General features: G+C 37.8%; 1 protein-coding gene across 5 annotated transcripts in view; it reads left to right on the forward strand.

The window, feature by feature from the left end:
* Positions 1 to 12201, forward strand: part of LOC103769261 (pumilio homolog 2) — a 45146-nt gene that overhangs the window by 15135 nt on the left and 17810 nt on the right. For all 5 annotated transcript variants that reach the window (XM_008936441.1, XM_008936443.1, XM_008936442.1 and 2 more), the window contains exons 9-11: positions 924 to 1062; positions 8223 to 8366; positions 9400 to 9681. In XM_008936441.1, coding sequence (XP_008934689.1) covers positions 924 to 1062; positions 8223 to 8366; positions 9400 to 9681 — 565 coding nt within the window. The remainder of the gene's footprint in view (positions 1 to 923; positions 1063 to 8222; positions 8367 to 9399; positions 9682 to 12201) is intronic.

Raw genomic sequence — 12201 nt, forward strand, 5'->3', positions numbered from 1 at the left:
ACCATTATATGATTTTCAGTATAAACAAATTATATTTTTCCGTGAAGGAAAAACCCAAATATTCTCATGATGTTATGAATGATTGTAAACATATACATATATTTTTTTTTTCTTTTTACTAGCAATATGGTTAATTTCAATGCCATTCTTATACATTTAAGAAGTGTTTTTTAGTTACTGTAAAGCTCCAGAGTAGCTACAACACTGCTTGGATATTCAGGTGCATCTTTCCTCCTGATTATTAATTGTCAGTTGACTGCATTGGTAACAGAATGTCAACCATCTCTTCAGTGTTTTTTATTCACTTTCTCTATAAAATTAATATAAAATTTATGCAAATCGTATATAAGATGTTTTGTGGGGATATACTGTAAATTGTACTGGCCTTTTATTTTGGACCTGGAAAATATTATTTTACCCAAGAGGAGTAGAGTAGTTGCAAGAATTCACATGGCTTTTCAGTCAGATTCCCAGAGGTACTCTGCCAGAACATAATAAAATAATCCCATGCTGCGTGGTGATGGAGTGTTATGTGAGTTTTTAAAACTTAGTGGGTGCATTTTTTACAGCACTGTTCAGGCAGTGTAGTGTTAATTACTTAGATAAGTTACTGCAAGCTCTGAAGTAATCAGACTTATATCATTCAGTTGCCTGAAAATAATGTAAGCAAATGCATTGATTGGGGAAGGACAAGTGTTCAGTTAGTAAATAATACAGATGATAAATGGATCACTAACAGATTTTCTTCCTGAACACTATACTCGTTACCACTGATGGGACATACATGAGTTCTGCTGTCCAGAGCAGGGCAGATATTTTATTGCCACACTCGTCAGCAGAAGAGTGTATGCCTTTTATTCTTTGCATGTGTATGTTCTTGAAACCAGTCAGGTGGAGTATTCCCAAAATGAAATCTTTTCCAGGTTCTGCGTGCTGGAGCAACTCAGCGCCCGCTGACTCCCAACCAGGGGCAGCAGGGGCAGCAGGCAGAGTCACTGGCAGCAGCTGCAGCAGCAAATCCAGCTTTGGCTTTTGGTCAGGGTCTTGCTACAGGCATGCCAGGTATGTATGTTAGCAGTGGATTAGGAGAATCACTGAAAGCTAAAATATTGGTGTTATTACATAACAGATAAAATTAACAGGATTTTAACAGTTAATGATAAGCTGATTTTTTTATGATAAGCTAAATTAATTTTATGGTAAATGATTAAAACTGAGTTTTATATAGGAACGTTTTCTCTGTGTTTGTTGTTACACATGTATACACAAGGAGCACTGTGGATTTTTGCAGGATAATTTCATATATAATGAAGCAACTACATACCCTCTCAAAGGTCATGAGTTGTCTGCATACTCTGCAACAGGAAGTATTAATTTGTCCTTCTGAAGTAACTTTTTAATTGGAGCATATAATAGTAATAAAATTTAAAAATCAGAATCCAAAATTAGGAAATCTAAAAGAAAATTACTGCTTAATCATCTCTGAAGGTTGCAATATGTGTGAAGTGGAAGCACATCCAAAGCTTGGAGCCTCGGATCCTTTTATTGTACAGAGCCTCTGAGCCGCCTGGGCAGAGGTTCCTCTGAGTCTCAGTGGCTTCATAAATGCACAATGTCTTAGCTTGAAGCTCAGCACTGGTTTTAAGTGTTTGGCACAGTTACCTGAGCAAGAACAACTTAAGTATACTTGGCCATTCCTTGGTATCAAAGTTAAGATTTTACATAGTGAAGTTAAATAACATTGATGGTAGCTGCAGATGCTTTTGATGTGCAGTTCTCAGTCAGCATGGTGGGGAAGCAGCTCACAGCCTGCAGAAGGCACAGATAGTTTGTTGCTGGGTGCTCTGGGACTGCATTGTGTGCTTTGCCACACAGGTTTTACACCTCTAGCTGCAGAACAGGCTGTTTGTGTTTTTGCTTCTCTGTTGGGTTTTATCACTGCCATTTTTATTTATTCTCATGCAGTAGTATCTTCAGCTTTTAGCACCTTTCTCTTTTAACTCAAATGAGGGACTGGCAAGGTGTGCTGGCACAACACCTGTCAGGTGGTGTCTCTGCACCTCACCAGAGCAGTGGAGAAGGCTGCCAAGAGTGAGGCATATCAGAGGTGGTATAGGCATCTTTGCAAAAACATCAAAGGTTAGCTATACCTTTTTGTGTGTGTATATTTGTTTACAGTTACTTATTAGTTCTTGCTTTGGATGTGGAGCTCTAAAACTGTGGGGTGGTCTGTACTTTGTCAAAAGTGTGTGACATTTAGCTTAGGTCAAATCAACATCTAAGACCTTGATCCAGCCCAGATTTGTGAATTCGTTACAGGAAGATGTAAGAAGAGCACGATTTTCAAAAAGGGAAGTATCTATCTTAATTCAAGGGTAGTTCTTAAAACCCACAAAAAGGCCTCCTCTCCAAATGGATGGTAGAAAGTAGTCCTTACTGTGGGGTCACATGCATAAACTCAGTAATGTGAGAGCCTGCCCTGCAAAGCTTGAACTTGAAACTGTTTTTCCTCCTCCACAAGCCCCAAGAGGTTTTCTGTGAGGGCAGGAACCTTTTTTATCCCATTTCCATTGTAGGTTGCTTCTTTGTCCCATCTGCTGCATGCCTGGATGGCCAGAGAAAAACTTTGTTCATGTGACTATTTCAGATAGTTCTATCATAGGGATTGTGTGGAACAGGCTTTCAGCCTTACTGACCATGCTTTTACAAGGAATGGGGTTCAAAATATAAAGAAAAAGGGTACTTATTTTCTCAGTAGTCACAGGCTGGTTTCATAGTGAGTTAGGAGAAGGAAAAGGAGGTAGGATAAGAAAATGAATAGAAGCCATTTTAGTTGGGAATCGTGGTGCTGGTTTGGATGTCTGTATTTGAGCTAGATACCTAAGGCTCCTTGTATAGCTAGTGAGAGAAATAGGAACTTTTAATCTTGATTTTCTCTTTTTTCATTTACCTGATTTAGGGATAAAATGGGTTTTGTTCCCAAGGGGCCCTCTATTCACTTACTATAAAATGCAGTCAGGATCATGCAGTAACATCTGGATACCAAAATATGATTACGTGAATCCAGGTAGTAACCACTGAGAGAGACATATAATGTAACAAACAAGCAGAAAATGTGTGGAATTCCTGTTCCAAGTTTTGCAGGAAAGTGTGGGTCCAAATAGAGTTTCAAGGTTTTGAAATTCTTTACAGAGAGAATATTTGTAGTTTGGCTTCTGCAAGCTAATAAGTGAAAGTATATTACTCAGCTCATCTGTACTGCTGCCTTTAAAGTGTTTCAGCTGCTTTCTCCTTGCCACAGCTTTTCATGTTGGATGAATTTAAGAAACTATCCCAGCTACGGGTTTTCTTTTTCAAATTGGGTATTTCAGATATTTCTGCATAAATTTAGGGAGGTATATTCATGTAGCATATAAGGCACGTATCTCATCCTAAGTGTAAACATAAAGTGTCTGAAATCCAGGTTGCTTTTCACAATGTTTATAAGTCTTTTTTTCAGAAAAAAATCAGATTCTTTTTTAAAATCATCAGAAGTTAAATACATTTTGCACTGGAGTTGTGCAATTACATTTTAAATTCTTCCAGTCTAATCTATCAAGTCTTTCAGAAACAAGGATTCTTAAAACAGAGATAGTTCCTGATTTAATAAATGTGCAAGACCAACTCAGATGGTACTCCCAATTGCATCATAATACTATCAGTATACATTCTTTTCTACCAATAAAACCAGTCCTTATCACAGTCAATAGCTGGACTTGGCTTAATCATCCAAATTCAAGAATCTGCATGTGACCTCAGTTGTCTAAGGAGCCATTGTGCTCAGTGGAGGTCTCCCTAGTGCAGTTGTACAGAGGCTGCAGAGCTGCTCACTTACTCTAAAATAGGCATCTGGAATCACCAGTCAGATGAATTCTTCTGGAGGCTTCATTGTCTGTGTTGCTAGATCAGATGCAACTTAATTTTATTGAACTTGTCCAAGTGAAGCTCTTTGTTCTAACTGTAATGGTGCTTTTAGCATGCAGGTAGGCATGTAAATTGAATTGTCTGAAAAAGATACATAAAACATTAAAATCAACACTTCCCATCTAGTAGCATTGCATTTTTTCTATCAGCTAGAGCAATTTGAAGTGTGGCATTGTAGTGGGTTGTGCATTCTGTGTCTCCAGGTAGTATGAAACAGAAGTCAAAATTTGATTGTGGCAGACATACAGGGAGTTACACTACTGACAAAGTTAAAGTGATTATAGAAAGAATAAATTGTTTACTGGTAGGATAGCAAGTTCTGAATTTGATTTGTGAGAACAAATGAGAAGTTATAGTGGTGAGCTTAGCAGACTGAAGTGAAGACTGCACCACTTAAGGAAAGATGGAAGATTGAGAGCTGAACAAGTTTTCTAGTCCGTATGCAGAGGAAAATAATTGGATTTTGGAAATGTTAAGAAGGGTGAAGCTCTACATTTATTACCTAGGGAGAGAGGACTTTTCAATGACTTGCAGGTTCTGCTCCTGAGTGGAGGGGAGGAGGAGAGGTGTGAAGATGGTACTGCTAAAAGGGGCATTAGCTGAGTTGGCAGTAAGAAGTGTCACATCTGCTAACTTAAATTGAGTAGAGAGAGGTGACAAATTCTGAGTACCTCTGAGTGTCATCAGCAAGGGAAGTTGCACAGAGGGAAAGGAGTAGGAGATCTGGGCAGAGCTTTGTGGTATTAAATGCAAAGCTGTGAGAAGAGAGTGTGAAATATCCAGAGAAAGATACAAGAAATTACTGGATGGATAAGAGCAACACTTAAGAATGGGCTGCATGAGCCAAAAGAACAGATTTCCTCTCATTCTTTAAGAACATTTAGGATTTGTGTGAAGAATCCAGAAAGTTTTCCAAATCTGTACTGTCGAAGACATTTAGAAAAAATTTCATCAGAGCACAGTCCTGGTAAAACAGATTGATTGTTTTACTGTCATATTCCACGCTGATCTGGAGACAGTGAGTGTAGCTAGGGCAGATGAATTCTAAAATCAAAGGTCTGTTTAGCAGGCAGAGAGTATATTTTAGTTTTTTGGTTGTGGTGGAAGATGACAGTAAGCTTGAAGGCACAGAAATGAGCCTCTGATAGTTGTTAATTTGGAGGGGAAATTACACAGCCACAGGGAGGAGATGAGGTAATGGAGAGGAAATAAAAACTGAAACAGGAGGAGAGAGGGAATTAGAAGGTCTGGCAAGTCACTGTCTGATCCTTGATAAGAGAGAAGTTTGGGAAATAGTTTTTATCTTTGTGCTCCCCTTTCTGGGGTGAGGTGAAACGTTTGTAGAATACTGTGAAGGAAGAGGAAGCAGAAGACTTAAGTTTTGCTATGAGAGCTAGTCATCAGTTATTTGATCTGTGATGGTCTCTCTGAAATAATATTTTTGATGTCAAAGTAAATAATTTCATACATTTGAGGCTGCAGATGCACTTGGCAAAGTCTTAGTAATTATATAAATAGTCCTACATTGCTTTGTTTCAGAAGATCTGAGAAGAAAGCAGAAATGCCTCATATTCCAGGTCAGAATATATTAATTTTTGAGATTAGGAACACAGAAGCACCCCAGTTCTTATGCTGAGCCTTCTGTGATGGATGGTATCTTGATGCTGATTACATAGCTTGTTATTACTAGTTTTAAATGATCTGTTTGTGGGTGACGGCGTCACAGATAAGATGGTGGTAAGGAAATACCAAGAGAAATTGAGCATTTTGTAACACACAGTGTAAGTTGCTTCCATTTTTTTAATTCAGTAGTCATACTAGTCATTATTTTAGAAAATATAAAATTATTGTATTAAACTGCATTAGAATTAATGGTGGTAAATTTAATTTTTGAGGGTGTGTAGCCTCAAGTACTTTGCATTGGAAAATAGGCTTCTTTACATTGTGGGCCTGAAGTCATATAAAATGCTGTGTATTAGTTTCAGATGAGCACAAGGGCATAAATATATGATCAGTCCTTTATATAGCTATAGCATTGTCTATGGATTTGAACATTTGAAGAGTGTATGTGGGCAGAGTAAATATTGGTGTTGGCCAGTTCTGAGTTCTGGAAAAGTGGTTTTGTACAACACAGCAGTAACAAATGGCAGGACCAGCATGGTGTCATCAGCTGGATGTGCTATGAGTAAAAGCAGAAATTGTGTAGCTACTACTAACTAAATATTGCTAATGTATGCAGGAATGTGTGTGGTATTATAAAGAGCTTTCCTGCTGTGTCACTGATCTAGTATTCTATGCTGTGTTCTCTGCAGAGCTACAGTAAAACAGACAGCAGTTACTTGCACCTGTCTTGGGACTGTAGCAGTCTTTCTGGGTGGTCAAGTGGTAGAGCAGCACAGCATGGTTTTGTAGGTCAAAGAGGCATTAACACCTCTAGCAAAGGTTTCCTAACCAATTCTATTGTGTAAGAACCTGTTTTGGTTGATTTTAACTAGCCAAACTTGCAGGCAAACTCTGTGGAGGACAGCTGTCTTTTTGTGCTGTTGGTGGAAAAGAGAATGTAGATGCACATGGAATGCAAAACAAGTAGCGAGCAGTGAGAACAAACAGGTTTGGAGTGATAGTAGTGACAATTTTTCATAAGCAGTGTAGTGCATTCATCTCCAGAACCATGAATTGAATGTACAGATCTGGATTTTCATCACTCCTCTCCTGCTGCCATCTGAGTCTCACACTAAGAAGATCTGGAAATATGAAGGAGAGAGTTTGGACCTATGTCTCCAGCTTCCCTGAAACCACCAGGCCAGTAGGCAGGTGGGATTTCCAGCTCTGATTTTGAAGCAAGGCAATAAGCAGTATGGTGCACTCATCTCCAGAATGAATGTACATTCATGAATTGAATGTACAGATCTGGATTTTCATCGCTCCTCTCCTGCTGCCATCTGAGTCTCACACTAAGAAGATCTGGAAATATGAAGGAGAGAGTTTGGACCTATGTCTCCAGCTTCCCTGAAACCACCAGGCCAGTAGGCAGGTGGGATTTCCAGCTCTGGTTTTGGAGCAAGGCATCTGGGCAGAAGGGATTACACAGATGTTACTGAAGTTGAGGAGGATAAAATAGGACTTGGAAGTCTAGTGACAGCTGGAATTAGAGGCCCAGGTCCTTATGTTCAGAGAGAGCTCTGCTAAATTGAGCTCTGAACATACAGGGAAATGGACTTAAAATAGTGTACCAAATCTATATTCTTACATGTACAAAAATAGATGTGTGATTTTTTCAATCTTTTTTCCATAATAGCGTTGCTATGTATTTCAACATGGGAGGCATATTGAAATTCTCATGGGTTGTTTTATTGCTTTTTAAGAACAGTCAAGCTAAAAATGAGATGATACTATCATCAACGATAATTGTCAGCACTCTTTCTTAGATGATCCTAGCTCATCTTCCATTTTTTAGGCACTTATTCCACCTCTTCTACTTTATTATAAAATATCAGAGCTTTAAAATTAATTCTGTTGCTCTTGTCCTAAATAGAAGTTTTCCAGTTTGCTCTTCTGTCTCTTGCTTTCCTTCATTCATATCTTGTACCCTACTTTCCTTCCTGCTACTTGCTTTTCTTCTTTTTCAATTCCTCCTCCATTTTTCTCCATGAGTTCCGACTGTCAGCTGAATGAAATTATACTTGAATTATAGCCTATTTTTTTTTTTTCCTGTAAAGCGTCCTGGTTCAGGGTGTTCTCTGCACATACAGGGTTCTTTTCCTAATGTGTTTTTATGGATATACTTTTAAATGTGGCTAGGTAATGTATGGAGTTGCCAAACTTGCAGTTCAGCCCTTTTACTGTACAGATTTCAGTACAGTATGTACAAAGGATTATGGGAGAAATGCAGAATATTTTAAATTGCTGGGTGAAGTTGATTCAGTAATGATCCAAACATGGCCAGTTGTGTTGTTCCTGTATCTTTTCACTGTGGTGTTAAAGCTTACTTTGTTAACCTTGAAAATAAAATTCAGCTTTAGACTACTAAATTTACTCGGTATACTAATGTTAAAAATTATGTAGAACATTCCTAAATAAGATCTTACCACACTGTTTTACAACGTTCACTGTTTTTTCTTTGTTGTCCAGTTGATGTTCTAAGGCAATACAGCAGAAATTTCACCCTTGTAGTTTGTCGTCAGAATGTTTCAAGGAGAGAAGGAATCTTGGCTGTATGGGACTCTGTACTACTAATTCTTGTATTCTGTGTTGTGTAGGCTATCAAGTATTAGCTCCCACTGCCTATTATGATCAGACTGGTGCCTTAGTAGTAGGCCCTGGAGCAAGAACTGGCCTTGGAGCACCAGTCAGATTGGTGGCCTCAACTCCTGTTATAATCAGTTCTGCAGCAGCACAAGCAGGTAAATATTTGATCCTGCACGGGGGTTTTTCCACTTCCGTACGGTTCGTACCAATAATGCCGGTTGGTTAGCATTTGATCCTGTTGATGTTTTGCATGCATCTGTGGAGTTCCCCAGTCGTGAAGGATATCCCATACGTGCTCTTTCATGCTGTCACCTCCCCTTTCTCTGAGAGACACTGCTGTTTCTGACATGTAGGTTTCCTTTCTTAATTCACATTTACAGCCCTCTACCCATACAAAGACAGGCGTGTTTCTGAAAATGTTGTTGCTTGTCAGGCAGGAACATTATCCTCTTTCCTCTCCCCATGCATGTAACGTGTGCCTCTCATCAGTCCCCTAAATGATGTCCTCTAGGAACCATCATTTTATTTCTTTGGCATGGCAGAAGATTGTGGAATGCTCTGGGGCCTTGCTGTGCTTTTCTCATGGAAGTGTTTGTTCCTGGAAGGTGTGGCAAGGGAAAAAAAAAATTATTGAATGGGCAGCAGGAGAGAATATCAAAAGTCTCCAGTTTTCTTTTTTTCAGTGATAAGGTCTAGTACTACTGAACTGAACCATTGCATTTACTGCATTTGTTAAATTAAAATCCAAAATACACCAGATTAATTAATCTGTTCAGAAAATTAGATTTTGAGATAATCCAGAAGTTTCTTTCTCTGTGCAGAACTCACTTCTGACATTAGTAGCTGAAGATGTCTTTGAATGACTCTTGGCTGTAACTCCTTTTGCAACTTTGGATATAAAAGTACAGTTTAGTAAACAGTTGTCTTATACATTTACACAGAAAATTCTCTTAATTACATTAACAGTTCTACAGCCTTGATTAGCCTCCAACATAATGCTATCTTCATTTTGTTTTTCTCGGGTAATTAAGACTGTGTAATACTAAAACGTCTCTTTTAGTCCTTGAATATGTGAATTTCTGCTTTCTTAAAAACAGCTTCAAGAAAATACAATTTAGATCTGAATAGTCCATTTTCAGTCAGAAATGTTTGGGAGAGTAATTCTGATTGCAAACGTGTGTTTTACAGCTGCAGCAGCTTCAGCTGGAGGAACAGCAAACAATCTCCCGGGAGCCACAAACGGTCTGTTCCGGCCACTCGGTGCCCAGCCACAACAGCAGCAACAGCAAACAAATAGTAGCCTGCAATCCAATTCATTTTATGGCAGTAACTCTTTGACCAATAACTCCCAGAGCAGTTCCCTTTTTTCACATGGTCCTGGCCAGCCAGGAAGCACATCTCTTGGCTTTGGAAGTAGCAGCTCTTTAGGAGCAGCTATCGGCTCTGCACTTGGTGGATTTGGCTCATCAGGTAGGTTGTTGATGTAGTGAGGAAATTGTGAGACTTTTGTGTTAAGCCAAAAAAATGTACTTGTGTCCAGACATATTTTAGATGCACACATTTCTTAAAAGAATGCAAAACTAGGTTATTCAAGTTTAAAACAAATTATAGGGGAAGAAAAAGGGGTGTTTTAAATTCACTTGGTTGGGCTCTGTGTACAAGATGCATTTCTGAAGAATGTTCTGTAGTCATAGGTATCTCCAGAATACTTTTACATATTGAGCACTGTACTCTGCCCCAGAAGTTTGTTTTACTTTTCAGTAAGCTATTTTTTTTCTTTCAAGGAAGTATTCTATGTTTAAAATAACAATTGTTGATGTTTAATATTTGCATTCTTTTGTTAATTTTTATGTCAGGAAAATTCCTAATTTAAAAAAAAAATAATTAAGTAGCATGTGACTTTCCAAATTTGATCTAATATTGAAGTGTTTATTTCCATACCATTTTTATATAGGATTTATAAAATGGCAAGACTTAATACCGAAGGACAGTCCTTGTTAACTCTAGTAGGTTTAATCCTAGATACAGTTAGGCCTAAATAGTTCTGTGTAAGTTTGGGGCCTTAAATTACTGTCAACAGATGCTCCTAAATATTATCAAACTGTATTGGGGGAAAAAAAAGAAAAAATAAAACCCAACAAACCACAAAGCCAACATTGCCATCACGTTTCTGCTCTATAGCAGAAATTCCTTACTCGCAGTTTTTAAACATGCAAGGTAGGTTTTCTTGTATTTCAGATTCAGCATTAGTAAAGCCAGCAAAATCTCTTTTCTAAAGGATATTTCCTTTAGCTATTCATCCCCAAGTTACAGCACTGAATCGATTACCATTATTATTATTATTATCTTAATTAAATCAGTGGGGCATGTTTATAATCTTATGTGTCTTGCAGATGGCTAGAAAGTGGGGGAAATTTATGTACTGTAACTGTTCTTTTCAAAATCAAATGCTTTAAGGGAAATAATGGCAAAAAAAAATTAAATGTTGAAAGAAATGTAAAACATGAAGATTATTACAAGATGATTTAATATACAGAAAAACAGAAGGAAAACCACATTCTTCATTGTTCAAACATGATACCTGTTACTTGGTAGCTAAGTGGTAGAGAATAGTGATATGAAATATAGTGCATAACAACATATTTTCTCAGTATTTTTCATAAATTAATCTGAAAAATTACTTAAAAGTAATGCTAGAAAGTTTTAGACTGATCTTTCAAAAATAGCTGATTTTTTTAAAGAGTGTAGTAAGTGACTAAATATCTTTAACAACTAAATAAATTAAAAACATAGAGGCTACTCAGTCATGCAGGGTTTCTTAATTTTCCATAATATCACAGGAGGGTAATCTTACTTATAAAGTAATTGTGCTATGCAGGTGCTATATTTTGGAATATAGTTTGTCCTGAGTTACTTGTAGGATTTCAGTGAATTATTAGTAGCTTTGTTTTGCTGTAGGTGCAGTTTCATTTTATTGACAGCTAGTGATGACCAGTATATCTTCATGTTTAATGCAGTGCACCCATTTTAAGTCTCTAGACAGTGTAGTGTTAAGTCACAGAAGTCTTCATCCAGCATTATCACAAGGACCTCCATACAATACAAATTTTAGTTGTGTGTCTACTTCAGAAGAATCAGCATAGTTCTGTCTGGCATCAGATATTAAGCCTTTTTCTTGTATCAAAGGCCCAGAGCTCTTTAGGCTCTGGAAGCCCCTTTGAAGGCCTTCAGCATAGACAGCATATGCTGAGATCTAGAAGATTACATTAGCATGGTGTTTTCCCTGGGGAAACAGGAAGCCTTTGCTTTTGCAGTTTGAGAAGTGCTGATGAAAGGTGCTTATTGGAATAAAAGTATATTGAAAGTGCCCTTCTGCCAAGTATAAATTGTACTTGCCATAATAGCCACTTAAAAAATGCTTCCTGATTATTTTTTTAAGGAGTTCCTGAGCTGTATGTCTATATGAATTGAATGACACAGATGAGTATTTACACAAATGGTGTTAATGCATGTTGAGGCAAATTAAACCCAAAAGCTTTTTTATCTGCCAAAGTTTCAGCTTCTTTGTAACTCCCCTCAGTGCGTTGTAAAGTTTCAGAGTTTCACTTTAAATATAGCCATGATGACTGACAGATGGCAATACAGGTCTGGCCCTTTATGTTTTCAGTTGTTGAAGGGGAAAAAAACAAAGCTCTGCAAAAAATGCAAAGGTGAGCACGTCTAGCTGAATACTGAATAACAAAGTAAAAACAGAAGAGGCACACATGCAATATAAGCAGCTGTATGTACTTTACAGTCCCTTTTATTAGGAAAGTTACTCACACTCAGTTTTAGAGGTTTAGGTACCTAAGTTACTGCAGCTTAACAGGTAGCTAAGAATTAGATCGACCACAGCAGCTTTCCAGGGGCCTGGTTCTGGCTTGTAACAAGGGTAAAGTAATTGCACGAGTTTAGACAGTGATGAAGAGGGGTAAGCTAATTCAAATTAAC

Source organism: Merops nubicus, unplaced genomic scaffold (genome assembly GCF_000691845.1).
Source record: "Merops nubicus isolate BGI_N331 unplaced genomic scaffold, ASM69184v1 scaffold1603, whole genome shotgun sequence".
NCBI classification, from domain to species: domain Eukaryota; kingdom Metazoa; phylum Chordata; class Aves; order Coraciiformes; family Meropidae; genus Merops; species Merops nubicus.